This window comes from Echinops telfairi, unplaced genomic scaffold, assembly GCF_000313985.2.
Source record: "Echinops telfairi isolate 266 unplaced genomic scaffold, ASM31398v2 ScPeMD7_23;HRSCAF=83, whole genome shotgun sequence".
In the NCBI taxonomy this organism is placed as follows: domain Eukaryota; kingdom Metazoa; phylum Chordata; class Mammalia; order Afrosoricida; family Tenrecidae; genus Echinops; species Echinops telfairi.
Window position 1 is genome coordinate 48,946,156 of NW_022103920.1, and position 19,396 is coordinate 48,965,551.

At 37.2% G+C, this 19,396-nt stretch overlaps 1 protein-coding gene across 1 annotated transcript in view; it reads right to left on the minus strand.

Moving 5' to 3' along the window:
• PCLO (piccolo presynaptic cytomatrix protein) overlaps positions 1 to 19,396 on the minus strand; it is a 393,696-nt gene that overhangs the window by 71,263 nt on the left and 303,037 nt on the right. The window contains exons 12-14 of the mRNA XM_045288647.1: positions 4,463 to 4,571; positions 3,832 to 3,899; positions 2,076 to 2,290 (exon numbers count right to left, since the gene is read on the minus strand). Coding sequence (XP_045144582.1) covers positions 2,076 to 2,290; positions 3,832 to 3,899; positions 4,463 to 4,571 — 392 coding nt within the window. The remainder of the gene's footprint in view (positions 1 to 2,075; positions 2,291 to 3,831; positions 3,900 to 4,462; positions 4,572 to 19,396) is intronic.

Here is a 19,396-nt window from a genome sequence, read left to right on the forward strand (position 1 = left end):
ATGTCCACTATCTCCAACGATGTACTGCTCCTGTTCATGAGATGTCCACTATCTCCAACGATGTACTGCCCCTGTTCATGAGATGTCCACTATCTTAAAAACGGTTACTTCTGTCTATAAGGTTTTCAGTGGCTGATTCCTCAAGAGTCGACAGCCTCTTCCTTCCTCATAGTCTGTTCTTGGTCTGGAAGCTTTGCTGAAACATGTTCACTTTGTGTGACCCTGATGGCATTTGAAACACTGGTGACATAGCTTTTCAGCATTATGGCACACACTAGCCACCAAAGTATGACAAACTGACAGACTAGGGGTAGGCCAACTTCACATATATATAAAGTTTACATATATATGTGTGTGTGTGTGTGTGTATTAGGTTTGGGGATGGTTCCTTGCTTCTAGAAAACCACCATAACAGTTAGTGATCACAATATTTGCTGGTTTGTTCTGTCAACATATAAATATATTACGTTGTAAGTGTGTTGGTAAGAAACAACACAAAATTATATGTAGTCCATTACATATTAACCATTACATTAAAGAGGTAGCCTGAGATTGTTGACGCCATTAGTTTGTCTGGCATTTAGTCCTACATCTCCTGCATTGTAGTGTTCAACCCCAGGAGGCAACTGAAAGCTGCTTTGTAAAAGTCAAGGGGGGGGGGGGGCAGGGTACTGCTTGTGTAGTGGGTTATGAGCTGGGCTGCTAACAGCAGTTCAAGCTTATTAGCATCTCTGCAGGAGAAAGCTGAAGCTTTTTGTTTCTGTAAGTGCAGCCTTGGGAAGTCCCAGGGGCAGCTCTCCTCTGTCCAATAGGACTGCCAGGAGTCACATTGATTCAATGGCAGTGACTTTTATACAATTCATCAGGAATCCGCAGGTTGTTAATGTCCAAGGAACTCTCTTACCCTCATCTTTTTTTTTAAAACAACTTTGGTGAGATATAATTCTTCATCATATTCTAAATTTTGTTGCATTTGGGAATTCATCATTTTCTTATTCCTTATGAACATTATTTTACATCTGTTCTTTCAAAAATGCAAAGCTAGACTTCTATACACAAAGAAAGCTAATATTATGCCACAACAGTGAAAAATACCAAGCATGTTACTAAGATGTTTTAAGTGATGTAGAACATTAATTTGATCAGTTTAATACATGAAATGAAATTTAAAAAAAAATCTTAAGGACATGAGAAAACATCAGAAAAATATTTTTAAAAGTGGTTTCTGTTTCCCAGTTTCTGGTGGTATTGTGAGCATAAGTGTTGAACTGCTAATTGCAAAGCTAGGAATTCAAAGTCACCAGCTGCCCCAGGGAGAAAAATGAGTTTATGTGCTCCTGTACAGATTTATAATCTCAGAAAATTTTATAGGGTCTCTGTGACAGTTAATATTTTATGTTAACTTGATTGATCCAGGATTCTTAAGGGGTTTGGCAGTTAATGCATAGTAATTCCCCATGACCTGATCTAATACAATGCAATCACTTGCAAGATTAGTTGTAGAATGCAACAAGATTATTCTGGTCATAGTGCTGATGCAATCCATTGAAAGGGAACTTCCTTGGGAGTGTGATCTGCTTCCTATATAAGTGGATGCTGTAGAAAAATCTGATTTCTTTTATTATCTCTGGATCCTACATCCAGCTCCTCAACCTCTAGTTCTTTGGACCTGAGCCAACAGCCAGCCATATTGATTGCTGGTCCTAGGAGTTGTCAGTGACCTGTTATCTGATCTGCCAACACTGGATCTATCATGTCTGCAGCTGCAGGTCTGAATGGGTGACCTTTGGTTCATCCACCTAGTTTGTGGCCTTCTTATGGATCATCAGCCCCCCACAGTCAAGGGAAGCCTCCAGTCTAACATCTGACCCACACACTTGGAACCTGCCTGAAAATTCTCTCTCTACACACAAACATATGTGTCACTTGTTTTGCTCCTTTAATGCACCCTGCGTAAGACAGTCACTGTGAGCCAGAACAGACTCAATGGTCACAGGTGTTTTTTAATTTTTTATTTGATCTGAACAAAGGGCAAGAAAATTAGCTATTTTGGATTCAAACTGAACACTTCTCACCTTGCTGCTGCTGTGTTTCTTTTTGCTCACTGAGGGTGACCCTGGCTGTCCAGGGCTGGGCACAGAGCTGGATCCTGCTGATGCAGGACCAGAATGGACATGAGATCCTTTTTCAACGACTGATGACAGAACAAGTGGTGACTGCTGCAGTGAAACCTTCTGGAGTTCTGCTGCCAACTGCTTAGGATCGACCCCTGGGGACTTTGCTTTATCCACTGCAACAGAATGAAAGGACTTGACACATTTGTTATAGGTAGACAATGCCTAACTTCAGGTGATCAAGGCAGAACAATACTTACAAACTGTGCCACTGTAAGAAAAATAAACAAACTCAATTGTACCTGTATGTTTAATTTTCCTGAGAAACCAAGGATACTAAGGGATGGCTGAAAATAATGGTGGATTATTTTTTAATGTTTTACCTAGAGAGGGGAATCTTATGAATGATAGAATATTTTATCTTATCTACTTGAACATTACCTGTATAATTAGCTATTTTTCCTTCTTTAAACCACACACATCATTTTCTAAGTGGGGAATTTTTAGGAATATATTTACATTTACAGATGTATTAAAATTCCTATAGGACCCTATCTATTCTGTTTAGTACAATATCCCAGACCCCTAGAATGATGGTTAAAAATAGTAAGTAAAACATTTGCTAAATAGAAGAATATATTTTTAATGTTCAGGTTGACCTACATATATTTGAGCATATTATTTAGGACTATTCCTCATGAAATGATATGTTGATTTAACTCAATTGAAAGATTTAGGAATAACTGTTCCCAAACTCATTTATAGTTAAGAATCAATCATAATCTCAAAATTATATATGACTTCAAACAAGTACATGGGGGTGGGCGGGGGGGAAGCAGCTCTATGGACTGTTTTGCAGGATTAATTTATTTTTAAGGAATTAAAAATGTGAACGCATACAGCAAGGATTCCATATGTAGTCTTTCAGTAGGACTAACACGCCTATCTATATTTCTCTAGAATACTAAAACTGTGCCTGTCATGCATTTTATTTTGTTTATAGTTATTTAAGTATGTAGCAAGTATCTATCTGTAACTTTACCTTGTCTGTGCTAGATCTTCTTCTATAATTATATCTGCACCAGAAACCAAATCTACAGTTCTAACAACTGCATGAACCATAGCCTTGTCTACCCTGAGGCCAGCAGAACCCCTGGGTGTGTGGCTACCACTACCAACAGTTCTGAGTAAGGCTGCAACAGATGGGGCCTGACAAAATGGGAGAAAAATGCACAGCAAGACTCAAATTATTAGGACATCTAGATTTACTGGTTCGGTGGAGACTAAAGGATTCCTTGAGACTATTGCCTTGAGGTACTTTTTAGACTTTGAACCGAGGTCACCTTTTAGTGAAATAACAGAATGGCCCACAAAATAAAGGGTATGGTGTTCTATTAAAACAATAAATAAACAACAAATATGCGACCAAAGGCCAACAATTCGTCTATAACAAGAGGAGGAGGAGAGAAGGTAATCAGGAAAGGAGAGCGAGTACCAGAGACCGAACAAAGGACACTTAAAGAGAATGTAGACACATTGTGGAAAGTGTAGCTAATGCCATTGAACACTATAGGTAGAAATTGCCCAAAAGGAACCTAATTTTTCTGTGAACTTTCACTGAAAACACAAGAAGCTATTCTTTCAGAAACAAAGAAATGATGTGCACCTGCATGTCTACCTCTGTGGGTGCAGTTGAAAACCGACGGCTTTCACCTACCAGCTTTTGGTGGCTCGTGAAGCTCCAGATGCTGAGATTTTTCAGAATCTGATAGCATATTGAGATCCCTGAAAATGAAAAACTCAACTTTGAGAAAGCAATTGAGGAAGTCTGAGACAACAATCACTTTCTCCCTCCACCCCGCCCCCACCCCTGCCCAACTCTCTTGAAGATTTTATTTCAGTAGGTAAATGAGAAGTGGTTAATGATACAAAGCAACTTCAAAGCATGCTCACCCTTCTGACCCAGGAGACATTTGCAATGCTGTTAAAAGTCCGAGCTGATAAAGGTGATTAAGGTGAAATCTTTATGGAATACATGTAAGTTCATTTTGAAACAATATACACACCCATGAAATCTAAATGGGTTTAAGCTTTCATTTACATGAAGCATGTTTCAATGAAAGCATGAAAAGAGAAAATGACTGACATATCAGAAATAAAATTAGTTGAGTTCTTTCTAAGCTTTAGAGTTTGATTTTGAACACAAAACATCTATAAAACTTGCATTCACTTGATTTTCTGATTACTGAAAATCTTACTGACGGGCAAAGGTTCCACCTTAACAATTTTAAAGTAAAACAGCCATGAATAGCCAAAAAATGGAAACCAAAAGATGAGGAAAAACTCACAGTCTTACACATATTTCTGCTTCCCCACTTTGCTGATTAATTATACTTTGCACTTCTTCATATGTTTTAGAAGCTAACGGAATTCCATTCCATTCCAATACTTGCATTCCTAAAAAAGACAAATTGGAGTATAAAACCCAATATGTAGCATTTCTTAGTCTGTGTCCACACGGCATAGAAGATATCGCTTTACCTTGAAAAAACAACTCAGCACGGCATTTCTGAGAACATTCACTGCACTTTGTTTGGTACATTAAAACGATTTCACCAACTTACCTGAATATATAAAATATATCTAATTACAACATGCAAAGTCTTTTTTTTCAGTATTGAAAAGCTATTTAATATTATCAAATGCATGCATATTGTTCACACTTCTATAAAGAAAACATCACTATATATTGCTTAATTTTATGTAGAAAGACCATGATGACAGCCACCACGATAGATTTTCTATGGGGTGCAAGCTCATAAGGAGTGTAAATGTCTATATTCTATTGTGGAGTGGGATTGATAAGAAAAAGTCATTCATTTTTCAGTTGTGAAGCTCCTGCAAGAATCGTCTGCGGCTTTGACCAAGCCCAGGTGTGACAGATTGCCACCTTGCTTCCTCTTTCTTCCTTGCATGTTAGCTTGCCGAATGAAAGCATGGCAGGGATGTCCCTGACTAGGCCAGGGTCACAGTGCATGACTAGTATATTAAGGTAGGGCTCCACACTTGAAGGAATGGTGTGAAATTCTTAGCTATGTCTCAATAAAGGATCCCTATTTTCGTTTTGCACTGGATTCCTGCAAATGATGAGTTGACCCTTGCTAATGGGCTTTCATTTCTCTGCTATCTCTAAATTGATAATTGCATACAAAAAGAAACAATAGTAAGATAATATATTGATGTTTTACATGTCGTTTCTTGAGTCCATTTTATATAGTGTATTAAAACACGTTCTTGATTTTGTTGGGTGCCGTTGAGTTTAGTTTTGACTCACAGCATCCCACGTAAGTGAGCAGAGATGCCCATGTGATCTTTACAGGATCAGCTCTCCCAATCATTTCTCAGGGGGCTTCTGGGTGGGTTTGAATCTCGTTTTTAGTTTAAAGACAAGTGCTTCACCATTGTACTCCCATTTTGGGGTGCATAGCCTTCAATGCTTGGTGTGCAGTCTTAAACTGTGCTATGTGAGTTGGCTATAATTCGATTAAGTGAGCTAATGTAGCGGAGCCTGTGTCTTGGTGAGTGCTACCAGCTTCAGGCAGAGAGATTGTCTGCATGCTACAAAGGGGCCATCAGTTAAACGAAAACAAAAAAGATGATTGTTGAATAGTTAGTCTTTCAGAGAGCTTTACACAGGTCTCCCTGGAAGTCCCTTTTGCTCACCTTTGGCTTCAATGAGAAATCTTAAGCATGGCATGACTGAGTACTTGAAGGCTTTAATCATTGTGATACATATCGAAAAGTATATTATCAGTTGCTATCAAGAAAATTATGTTTTCACTAGAATAAAGTGAAATCCATAAAAACTCTCACAATAACACAAACAAGAATGACTTTTCTATAACTTACTCCAAGAAAACTTTATCTTCAGATGGGTCTTAGATTTATTTCACAATCCCAGGCTGTTATACATACAAAATAAAAGAATTACGTAATGACAATGATAACCCAGTGAAAAAAAAATAAAACGCATGCGGAATGAGGAAAATAAAGCACACTTGTTTGTTTTTGCTTTGTTTGTTTGCTTAGGAGAAAGAGTACACATATTTATGAACAGATTGTCTTGAATTTCAACAAATGTATGATATTTTAATGCAAAACTGCATTGTCACGTTTCTGCAGGTGCATATTCTAGGAAAGAAATGATCTTGTATATTTATGATTTTTTGGTTAGTTTTACTTGTTCATTACTTAAATATAAAATAAAGGAGCACATTTATACAAGTAATTATCCAGTAAAAAGAAAAATGCTTGTAGTCTTAAAAAATGAAAACTTATTAGTTATAAAATTGTTGAAAATCTTGGCGTTTAGTAGCTAATCTTTACTAGACGTATACCTGAGACCATGGCTTACATAATCTCTTCTCACGATCGAAGAGCTGAGTAGTTTCCCTATTCCTTCAATATCACACTAGCGTTTGATGCAATGTTATGATTAAGTTCAAATCATTTTGCCGTCTTTCATTCTAGTTGGTGTTCATGTGGGTGTCAGCAGCCACAGAGTGAATGTGATGAATGAGAAAATGCCACCTATATCTTCTTTCCCATTGCTTCTCCAACTCCTCCCGATATTCTAAGACTCGTTACATGACAAATCAATGTACACATCTCACATTTATCTTACAAAATGGATTTAGTATTAGGAAAATGAGATATTGTAGCCTCAGATCTATTTTAAAAGTATCTGTAAATTAAAAAATCCAATACATGACTTGAAAATACACACATAAATAACTTGAAAGTGATTTTAGTCCAGAGAATTTCAACAGAGCCATATTTTACCGTCTAATAGATGTCAATGTGAACTTTTTCACCCTTAATAGAGCTCTTTATTCTGCCTTTAAAAAACATTCTTGGAAAGTACTATATACTTGGATGATTATCTATGCATTAATTAGTATAATCATAAATATTTATATTTTCTTTAGGATTTAAAAAAATCCATCAATATAAGACATTCTAAATTAGTGGTTTCTTAAAGTCCAAAATTACCTAATTTTATATGTTATCCAAACTGGCAAAAACTCTTCTTATTTTTATAATAGACAATTTAATGTTGTCATTTCCTGGTATATATCTAATATTAAAATTAAATCTCAAAAATCTTATAGATTCATAGTATTCATTTAATACTCAAAATGTTAGTTTTCCTACACATCCAAACATACCTCATGACTTTTATTTATTTATTCGTATATTTATTTTTCAATTGAGTCATTTTCTTATTTATTTCTGAAAAAGCCCTATGAAATCTAATACCCATTTTATTATCTCCATTTTGTTAAGGAAACAATTTAAGATAATACTGAAAGTGTTCATGAATACAGACACACCCTGATTTATAACCAGTTCTATTTCAGGATTCATCATAGTGTGTTTTGTTGTGAGTCGAATACCTTATTAACAATTCATTATTATCATCTTTTAAGTTTTTTTAAATTAATCATTCTACTGGGAGCTCTTACAGATATCAGAACAATCCACAGTTCAGTCACATCAAGCAGTATTGTACAATTGCTACCATCATCAGTTTCAAAACATTTTCTTTCTTCTTGAACCCTTTATAGCCCCCTCCCCACTCCACCCCCAGGAACCCTTATTATTATTATTTTTTCCCCTATAAAAGTATTTTTTCCCATTTCTTACACAACCCAGTATATCCATTGACACACAATTCTGTTACTTCATCCCATCGAGTATGGTTATACAGTCACCAGTGCCATCAGCCCCCTATTCCCCACTTCCACCCCCTTTCTTCCCATGCCCTCAGGGAACCATTATTCCTGTTACTGTTTCTGAAAGGCTATCTATCTTGGCTTTCATGTACTGAGAAATCTCAAATATGCAAGTGAACATATGCATATCTAACATGACTAATGAGATAAAACACATAAAAGCCAAATAAAAGTAGACTTCTGCCTAGGGGACAGCACTTGGCACCCCATCCAAACTGGTTGGGGATTACTCACAAGGAGGACACACCTCGACTCAAGTACTCCCTCAACACAAGAACACTTCGTTCTAATAATCCGGCATTCTGTGATGCTCACCTTCCTGACAGGATCACTGAAGACAAATGGGTGCATAAGCAAATGTGGTGAACAAAGCTGATGGTGCCCGGCTATCAAAAGATAGAAAGTCTGGGGTCTTAAAGGCTTGAAGATAAACAAGTGTCTATCTATCTGAGAAGCAACAAAGCCCACATGGAAGAAGCACACCAGCCTGTGTGATCATGAGGTGTTGATGGGATCAGGTATCAAGCATCTAAAACCCGGAACAAAATCTACCCAATGTGAATGGGGGGTGGGAGGGCATGGAGTGGAGACCCAATGCCCATCTGCAGACAATTGGCCATCCCCTTACAGAGAGGTGACAGGGAAGAGATGAGTAGGTTAGGATGCAGTATAGCACCGATGAGACACACAAATCAGATTAGGCCAGAACATGCATACTGCTACAGGTAAGAGCCTGAAATACAGGGAATCCAGGATAGATAAACCCTCAGGGCCAACAATGAGAGTAGAGATACCAGGAGGATTAGGGAATGGTGGGGGGAGAAAGGGGGAATCGATCACAAGGATCAATTTATAACCCCCTCCCAGAGGGATGAACAATGAAAAAGTGGGTGAGGGGCAACAGAGGATGATGTAAGATATGAAAATAATAATCTATAACTTTTCAAGAGTTCATGAGGGAGAAAGGGCAAGGGAGGGAGGGGGAAGAAATAGGGAGCTGATAACAGGGGCTCAAGTGGGAAGAGAATGCTTTGAAAATGATGGCGGCATATTTGCAAATGTACTTGACACACTGGATGAATTTATGGATTGTGATAAGAGATGTAAGAGCCCCCCAATAAAAGTATTTAATAAAAAAATGGGGGACACATTGAGTGTCTAAAGGCTTAACTGGGGGTGGGGGGCAGGGATGGGAAGGACACTAGACAGCTCCATCCCTGACTGCAGGAATAGCAAAGGGGACTCATAGGATAGTCGCCAGTCAGACATGCATGCTGAAGACTAAAAGCATGTATGAGTTGTGAGGTAAGCAGACCCGGGATATGCAGCTCTGGAAGAAAGGGGGGCTGGACTGATGGTTTCTAAGAGGTCCTTCTCTCTATTTAGCAGAGAGCTATTCATCTGCTCTATCTCAGGATCTCTGATAGTCTGTTGGCTTGCTTTCTTGTCTACTTATTTAGCTATTATTTTGGGTGTTTACCTATACACAATAAGCAGGATAGGCAATCTTACGGAGACAGCGACTAGTCCAATGGTTACTGGGGGCCATGGGAGGGAAGTGAGGGGGAGGGGAGAGGGGAGCCAACAATGAAGGGTACAGGGGAACAGTAAGTGTTCTAAAACTGATGGCAAGGAGGGTGTAGCTTTTCTTGTCAAGTTGTATCTGAGAGGTACTACGGGGAGGTGAACGATGGGTAAATCGAATAGTGGGGTAGTAGGAAAGAAATAAGAGGAAAGAAAAAATTATATAAATATATGTATATTTGTTTATGCATGTATATATATATGCAAATGAAGAAGGAAGCCAATGGCCCTCTACTTAAATCTTACCTCAGTTCAAGAATGGTTTGCTATTATAATGCAGCATTGTATGATACCTTCCTGACAATACCACTGAAGTCAAAATGGGTGCTTAAGCAAATGTGAAGAAAGCCCATGATGCCTAGCAATTATGTTTTTATAGCACCTGGGGTCTTAAAGGCATGTAGTTAAACAAGTGGCCATCCAGCAGGGAAGCAATAAAGCCCGGATGGAAGAAGCACACCAGCCTGCATGATCATGAGGTGTCAAAAGGAAAATATATCAGAAGTTTAAACATAAGCAACCAAATCGATGTGAAGTGTATGGATATAATGGAAACCCCAAACCCACCTGTAAGATAATGGCAGTCCTTCTCAGAAGGGCCATGTGGAAGGAATCCAGGGTGGAGTATAGCAGTGATGAACCACTTAACGATCCTGTAGTTCTGTAAAATTTCCTCCCCCTTATTATTAGGGTTTTTATTTGTTTTACCTCACTAATCATGTTAGACTTTAATTTATTTGATTTATTCCAAAAATATTTTATGTGGCAGGTAACACAAAATCAATCACTTTTATAATTCTAAGATTTTTATGCGCTTATAAAAATGAATAAAATTGCTAATTGGAAAATTAAAATGTTTTAGTAATTAGCAAAGCAAAGGTTAATTCATAGCGAGCAACTAGTATATGAAGACTAATCTGAATTTTTAGTTATTAGGGACATTGCATTTGATCAATTTGCTGCACAAGACATTTTTAAAGTGCTGAAAAGCAAGGAGGCTACTTTGAAGAGTAAAATGCACCTGACCCAAGCCATGGCATTTTCAATGGTCTCACACGCAAGTGGCAGCTGGACACTGACTAGGAAGGCTGAAGAATAATGGGTGTATTTGAACTGTGGGGCTGCAAAGACCACTGAAAGGAAAGGGCATCCAACAGAGCAAACCCATCTGTCTTGAAAGCAGTTTGGCCAGGATGCTCCTTAGAAGCCAGGGTCGCCAGCCTTCCTTTTGTGTACTCTGGACATGTTGTCAGGAGAAATCAGTCCCTGGAAAAGACATTCTATGTGGTAAAGGAGTGGGGCAGTGGCAAAGAGGAGCCACTGGATGAGGTGGGTTGACACAGTGGCGGCAACGATGGGCTCAACCCTAGAGCCAAATGCGAGGGCAGCTCAGGGTGAGGCAGTGTTTGCTTCATCATACATGGAAGGCACCTAAAACACCAGGGGCAAAGGTGCCACCATTCTAATCAGATGGCAAACATTCATTAGCCAGAGATTTTTAAGTGTTGACTAGGATACGTGATAAAGGGATCTGGAGTCCATTAAGGAGATTAATATGATAAATGATTCAGGGTTATGCTCTATGACACTATAAATCTGTTACTATGACAGACTGAACAAACAGTGACTACTTATTGACAATTTATAAATATGTAATTATTATAATAGGAACACAGACAAGAAGACCCATTCCAAGTGGCATAGAAGCAGAGCACAATTAAAATACAGGTGCCCTATAGCTCAATGATCTTCTTAGTTTTAGTAGGAAGTGGAAGCATTGGGCAAAATGGACAATTCAAGCATGGTAAATGCTCACTATGTGAACACCTGGCAGAGATGGAAGAAACAGTCTATTGCTAGCAGTCAACAAAGTGGACTCATCTTAAACTAATTTGTGATACAAAACCAAATGAGAAATAGGATTTGCTCTACTGGGCTGTGTAATCCAAGTACACATACATAAAATAAATACTTAATAATAATATAAATTTAAAATTACTATTAACAAAATATTTACATAACAAATATAAAATCAAATAAAAACATTGAGTAATATGTTGCTTTAACCCATATTAATAATAGCTCATTCACTTATAAACTAGATAATGTTAAAATTAGAAAACAGACCACTTTTTAAAAAGTAAAAATACACATTTTATGATTTCTATCTATTTGTATATTAACATCAGAAGTCCTTGTGGTGTAGAGGTTAAGTGCTATCTATTTGTATATTAACATCAGAAGTCCTTGTGGTGTAGAGGTTAAGTGTTAGGCTGGATCCACATAGCTGGCAGTCCCAAGCCACCAGCAACTTCGCAGGAAATGACTGGAATTTTTACTCCAGGAAACAGTTACAGTCCCCAAAACCCACAGGGGAGTCGCAATGAGTCAGCACTGACTTCATGCAGTTTTTCTTTTTTAAATATATTAAGATGGAAGGAAAGAAGGAAGGAAAAGAAAAGAAGAGTGGAGGAAAAGAAAGGAGGCAAAAAACCAGAAGATATGCTTTCTCTGAAAGTAAAGTAGTATAATGCTTATTGATAGGGTAAGGGTGACAACCTAATTGATGATAAGACATTAAAGACGCAAGTATATTTTCCTGAGAAAACTTATCTGCAAGGGTAAAACATTAAGGTTGAAAAGTATTCTGTTGAAGAGCTAATATCACAATACTATCATATTGCCTTTATTGTCATGATAACTATTTTTATACTGGCATAACCCATACCAATGGCCAACCAGCCCGCTCTGACTCTGGAGCTCCTATAAGAGAGAGTAGAACGGCTTCACAGGGCATAGGGAAGTCGACTGCTGCATCTTTCTCCTGCAGAGTGGTGGGGGAACTTGAATCTCAGCCAAGTGCTGAACCGTATTAGCAGCGTCTTTACTGGAGCTTCCAGTTCAGGCCAAACTTAAAGTCGGTGGATGGTTTGAACTCTTCAGCGGCTCTGTTCGCTTCTGTAAGGATTACAGCCTTGGAAAGCCTGGGGTGCAGCTCCACTCACTCTGAGTGGTCACTGTGCTAGGAATGGACTGGACAGCAAGAGAGGGTTTTTTTCACTGCTGTCAACGCAATCACTATCTGAATGGAAAACTCATCAGGAATCATACACCTTGTTAAAAAAATGCTCTATTTCCATCTTTGACCAAGTCTATTAACAAGAACCCTTTAAAGCAGTATTATACAGCTTTGACATATTTTCCAAAATAACCAAATTGAAGAAGCTACTTTATATTTGAAACTGTCATTGACTTGAGATGCGATCTCAGGCAATTTACTTTCCATGTCTCTTCTTTTACTTTTACACTTTTTATGAAGCAGCAGCAATTGAAAATCAACAAAGGAAAGCCCTATTTATGAATTAAAAGTAAAATTCATTTACCTATTAAAAATGTTCCTACCTTCATTAAACTAGAGAGAGCTATCTAAAAAGTATAGAAGATCATGGTTGAACTGTCTGAGCTCACCCACACTTCCTTTTTTACATCTGAGTACATTGAAAGCACTACGAAATGGCTTCTTTCCACATGGATCCAAGATAGAGCTACCCCCAATGTTTAAAAAAAAGGCACAACATAATTTTCTCACATTTTATAATATTAACAGTCAAGATATAAAAGTCATTAATGCAGATGTGCATGAATAGATTAGTCATAAAAACATAAGTCAACATTACGCATTTTAAAGAACAATTATTCTCAAGTAACCCCTGCGAATGCTCTAGTCAGTGTTGCATTTTAAAACCTGAAACTTGACAGGTGAGTTGGCTTTTCCAATACCAAAATCATGCAGAACTTTGGCCTCAACCAGCTGTTTCCAAGACCAGTGCTTGGCTGAGTCAAGTAGGCACATTCATTTGATTTGTACTAACTAAACTTACTAGTTGACCCACATGAATATTTATAATGTTCAAATATGTAAAAGTTAGTATAAAGAGGCATGCTATTTATGGTGTCACTTTAAAAAGAGGATTTTGGACTTGCTTTAATTACCAAGATGATATTATTTGAAGATATGAGAACACATAAAAAATTTGTGGAAAAATGAAGATAAAAATAAAAATATAACCTTTACTTTTCAACATGAGCTACATCAGTAATATAAACCAATGTACAAAGGGTCCAACCTGAGGCTTACAGAATGGGTAACGTGTACACACCGAGCAGAAAAACTTAATTATGAAAGTGATTATGAAATTTCCTACCAGTAGATGAAAGGAAAGTTGGAATTGATTACATTTGATTAACAGAGCAAGAGGAAAAAAAAGGTAATGCAGTAAGGCTGCCACACAGTAAGGTTTTTGAGCACAGTTAAGGTGCATAAGGGAATGTAATCAGTCATGAACTCTGGTATAACTTGTAGAAGATTACCACTGTACAATTCTGTTCTAATCATTGCTAAAACTGTTCAATTTATCATTCTCTGAAATCTCCTGAAAAAACCTGGTAAAAATGATAGAAAAGACTCTTTAGCTACAGCTTATTGCATGTGAAAATCAAATGTGTTTTTTAAACAGACACTGAAAAAGCAGCATGTCTGGATAAGGCAGAGGAAAGCTTATGAGATTCTTAGTATACTTTTGCTGATGCTAGGAAAATAACATAACACCAATGGCTTAAAGGTGAGTATGTAACACCATCTTCTCATTTGAAGTAGAGTTCAAAATCCTCACAACTGGACCAGTAGGTAACATCGTGGTTAACAGACAAAAGATTGAAGTTGTCAAAGATTTCATCTGGGTTGGATCCACTATAAATGCTCACAAGAGCAGCAGTCAAGAGATCAAATCATGCATTGCACTGGCTAACTCTCCTGCTAAAGACCTTTTTACAGTGTTGAAAAACAAGGATGCTACTTTTGAGAACTTAGGTACTAACCCTCTCCAAGCCATAGTATTTTCAATGGCCTCATTTGCATGAGTGCCACTGAATAAAGAGACCAAAGAAACAATGCATTCAAATAATTAATATGAATATTGAAAGTACCGTGGACTTCTAGAAGAACAAACAAATCTGTCTTGGAAGTATAGCTAGAATGCTCCTTAGAGGCAAAGATGGTCATACTTCATGTCAGGTAGTTTGGACATGTCAAGAGAGACCAATCCTGCAGAAGGATGTCATGCTGGGTGAAGTGGCAGGTCAGCGCCAATGAGGAAGACATTTCACAAGATGGATTGACACAGTGGCTACACTGATGGGCTCAAACTTAAGAACAATTATGAAGAAGGCACAGGACAAGGCAGGTTGTTTTTGTTTGCTTCAAAATTTTTAAATACTTTTCTTGGGGGCTCTTACATCTCTTATCACAATCCATACATTCTTCCATTGTGTCAAGCACATTTGTACATATGTTGCCATCATTATTTTCAAAGCTTTTTCTTTCTACTTAAGCCCTTGATATTAGCCCCTCATTTCCCTCCTCCCTCTTCCAATCTCCCTCCCTCATGAACCCTTGATAAGTTATAGATTATTATTTTCATATTTTACATTGTTCTCTGTCACCCTTCACCCACTACAGAAGGGTCACAAGGAAGAGATGAGCCAGTCAAGGTGCAGTATAGCACCAATAAAACTTACAACTTTCTTCTAGTTCTTTAATGCTTCTTTCCCCCAACTATCCTGCCCTCAAATAGGATTAGACCAGAGCATGCACACTGCTACAGATAAGAGCCCCAAACACAGGGGATCACGATAGATAAGCCCCTCAGGACCAACAATAAGAACAGAGATACCAGTGGGGAGAAAGGGTGAATCAATCACAAGGATCTTCTGATTTTTTTTAGAGTCACTATGAGCAGAACTAACTTGAAGGCAACTACCACCCAGACTAGATGTTCTCTACTGCCATTCCCATTAAATCATGGTAACAGACTCTACTGTCATATATGAAGAACATCAGGATCAGCTCATACTGAAGAAAGTATTGCAGTGATCACGTCGTCCTTTCAGTCTGACTGCAGATTGGGAAGTGTAAATGACTTTTTTCTAAAATGTCCATAATGTCAGCCAGTAAATTAGGGTTAACCTCTTGCATTTTTTTTCTTTGGATCTTGACCTCATCTCATAATATTTTAATTTATTAATTCATGAAACTGTCATCACTGATGTATTTTGAATTTCTATATAGGTAGTACATATTTGCAGAATAAATGAATTCAGGATAGAATAGAGTGGGGGACTGATTAATCTTATAGGAATTCAAAATAGCAATTTATTATAAATTGTTATACCGAATTTTTCAAAAATATTCTCAGGTTGAAAATACAGGATCACTTAGAATCAGTTGCTAGAATCATTATACTTAAATCTATTTTTTCATGGTTCATTTTGAAACGTTCTAAGTGCTACAGAATATCAGGAGAGGTTTTATTCATTTTTATTTCTCCCCCAATGCTTAAGGTGATATTGACATAATCTTTATAAGTAGAAATTATAATACATGATGATTCTCTTTTATAAACATTCCAAAGTATGGCTTTTAGCTTTTGTTGGGTCTACTGTGATACAGCCACTAACACTAGACATATATGTATATATTCTTTCAAAGTGAAATGCCACCTATACAATCATACATGTTTAAGTGAAAAAAATTCTATTAAATAATATATATTTACTGTATTCACTGAAAGCTAGGATGTATATACCTGTTGGTGTTACATTCCATGGTTAGTTTTGACTCATGGCAACCTTATGTACTACACAATCAAACACTGCTGAGCCTCCCCAATCTGAACAATTGTCATGTTTGAGCCCTTCATTAGAACCACTGTGTCCGTCCATCTACTTCTCAGTCTTCCTCTTTTTTTGCTGCCCTACTTTACCAAGCATGTTACCCTATTCCAAGGACAGAACTCTCCGGATAACACGTCCAACGTCTGTGAGACAAAGTCTCACCATTCTTGCTTCTAAGAAGCACTTTGGTCTGACTTCTTCCCATAGTGATTTGTTATATTCTGGCAGCCCATGGCCACTTCCAATATTCTTTGCCAACACATAATTCAAATGCATCAATTCATGTATGGTCTTCTTTACTCATTGTCCAACATCCACATGCAGATGAGGTGAGTGAAAATACCATGATTTGGGTCAGATGCACTATAGTTTTCAAAGTGACTTCTTGACTCTTCAACACCACAAAGAGGTCTGGTGCAGTAGATTTTCCCAATGCAATACATTTGATTTCTTGACTGCTGATTCTATGAGCACTGACTGTGGGTCCTAGCACAATTAAATCCTTGACAAATTTTGCCTTTTTTTCTGTTTATCACGATATTGTCTATTGGTCCCCGGCATTAGGCATTTGCTTTTCTTTACATTGAGTTACAATCTATGCTGAAGGATGAAGTCTTTGATCTTCATCAGCAAGTAATTCAAGTCCTCTTGGCTTTCAGCAAGCAAGAATATATCATCTGCATATCAAAGGCCATTAAGAGACTTTTCCCAATCCTGATAATGTATTCTTATTCATATGCACAGCTTATCTGATTATTTGTTCAGCACACATAGAATACATTTTGGGAAAGGATAGAAGCTGGAGATACACTTTCCCTGTTTTTAAACCATGTAATATTGCCTTTAAACCATGTAGTATTCCCTTCTTCTGTTTGTAAGACCACCTCTTAGTCTATGTATACGGTTTGCATGAGCATAATAAAGCATTCTGGAATCCCCATTCTTCTCAATGTTATCCATAGTTTGTTATATTCTATACAGTCTAGCACCTCTGCATACTCCAAAAAATACAAACAACTTCCTGTTTTCTTTGCTTTCAGTCAAGATCCATCTGACATTAGCAATGATATCCCTTGTTCCATGTGCTCTTCTGAATCCAGGCTGAACCTTTGAGAACACCCAGACAATGTATGCCACCATCATTGAATAATCTTCAACAAATTTTTACTTGCATGTGATATTAATGATATTATTCCATAATTTAAGCATTCTTTTGGGTGACCTTTCTATGGAATGGGCATAACCATGGATCTCTTCCAGTCAGTTGGCCAAAAAAGCCATCTTCTAAATGTCTTAACAAAGACAGATGAGCACCTGTAATGCTTTATCAGCTTGTTGAAACATTTCAATCACATTCCATCAGTTCCTAGAGCCTTGTTTTCCACTAATCCCCACCGTGCAGTTGGTCTTCCTCCATTAGCACCCTCAGTTCTTGATCATACACCAGCTGTTTAAGTGACTGAATATTGACTTGTTATTTTTAGTACAGTGACTCTCTGTACACTTGCTATCATCCGTCGAGCCTTTCCGCATAATTCAATATTTTGACCTTAAATTCCTTCAATACTGCATCCTGAAAGAACATCTTTCCCCTTTAGTTCTTTTAGCTTGAGATAGGCTGAGCATGTTCTTCTCTTTTGGCTTTTTAAGGCCAGGTCTTTGCACATTTTATTATAATACTTTTCATAACGTCTTTTGAACTTTTCTGTTCAGATCTTTTATGTTGTCTTTTCTTCAATTTGCTTTAGCTACTCTATGCGTAAATGTCACAATCTCTATGACATCCATCTTTGACTTCCTTGTCTTTGCTGTTTTTTAAAGTGACTTTGCTTTCTTCATGCATGATGGACTTGATGCCTGCAACTCCTCCAGTACTCTGTAATTAGTATTCAATTTGTCAAATCTATTTTAAGATGGTCTCTAAATTCAGATGGGATACTCTTTCCCATAATTTGGATTTTGTGGATTTCTCTGTATTTTCTTCAGCTTCAACTTGAACTTGCACATGATCAAATGATGTTCTGTTCTATAGACTGTCTCTGGTCTTGTTCTGACTGATGATATTGAGTTCCTCCGCCATCAAGGCTTTCTATTGATGCAGCTGATGTGATTTCTGTGTATTCAAGCTAACAAGGTCCATGCATACAGTCATAGTTTATGTTGTTGAATAGAGGTACTTATAATATATTAATGGTTTATGTTTTTTCTCTGTTGATTCCAAAGGGCCAAGAAAAGAGAATATTCTATATAACATACACTGGAAAATTTATTGCAAGATGGAGGAAACCCAGCAAACTCAAAAATTGTGGCTGACAGTGACCAAGATTTTGAATAAGTATTGGATGCAAAGGAAAAACAAAACACAGCAAAACAAGAAAATAGTCTAATGGAGGATAAAGAACTCTTATTTTCTTCTGCTCTCATAATCATTTAGTTTAAGAAAAACCTTTCATCAGAATTTGTTTGTTTTAGTACTTAAATATCTGTTTATCATCTCCAACCACTCTTCCTACATTTCCCTGAATTTAAGACTTATATCTGACTATGTTGAACTATTAAAAATGATTGATTATAGTCAATGTTCTAAATAGGTACTGATATAGGGAATACATAATCCAACCTGAATATGGCTAATCTCTATCTTACCCCAAAGATCTCTAAAGTTGAAATTAGGAATGGTCTGTTCATCACTTACATAGTACCAAACACTGATGAATATGTTTTTGATGTATTATTTCTGAAGCTCACAACCATTTTACAGACTATTATCCCAGTTTTTGAAATGAGACAATCCCAGTACTAACGTTTAGTTCATCCAGGCAGAAGATATAAAACTGGACTTAAATCTTGTTCTATCTGACTCTTAAATATATTTCCATATTGTTAAAGATGCTAGAGCATTCATTGGCTGATTAGGAATTTTGTTTGGATATTAAAGAGAGGATTCAGCACCTTTGTTCAAAAATTTCTGTTTTAAATTCAGTAAATAATTCAGGCCATTCCATGGTTAATTGATTAGACAAATCCAGATATTTCAGTACTAAAACAAACCATGCTCATCAAAGCAATATAATTTGAGCACAAATGCTCATATATCAAGGTATATGTAATGATAAGAACAATATAATTTGGCCTTGGGGTAATGTATTATAAAAAAACAACAAGAACAAT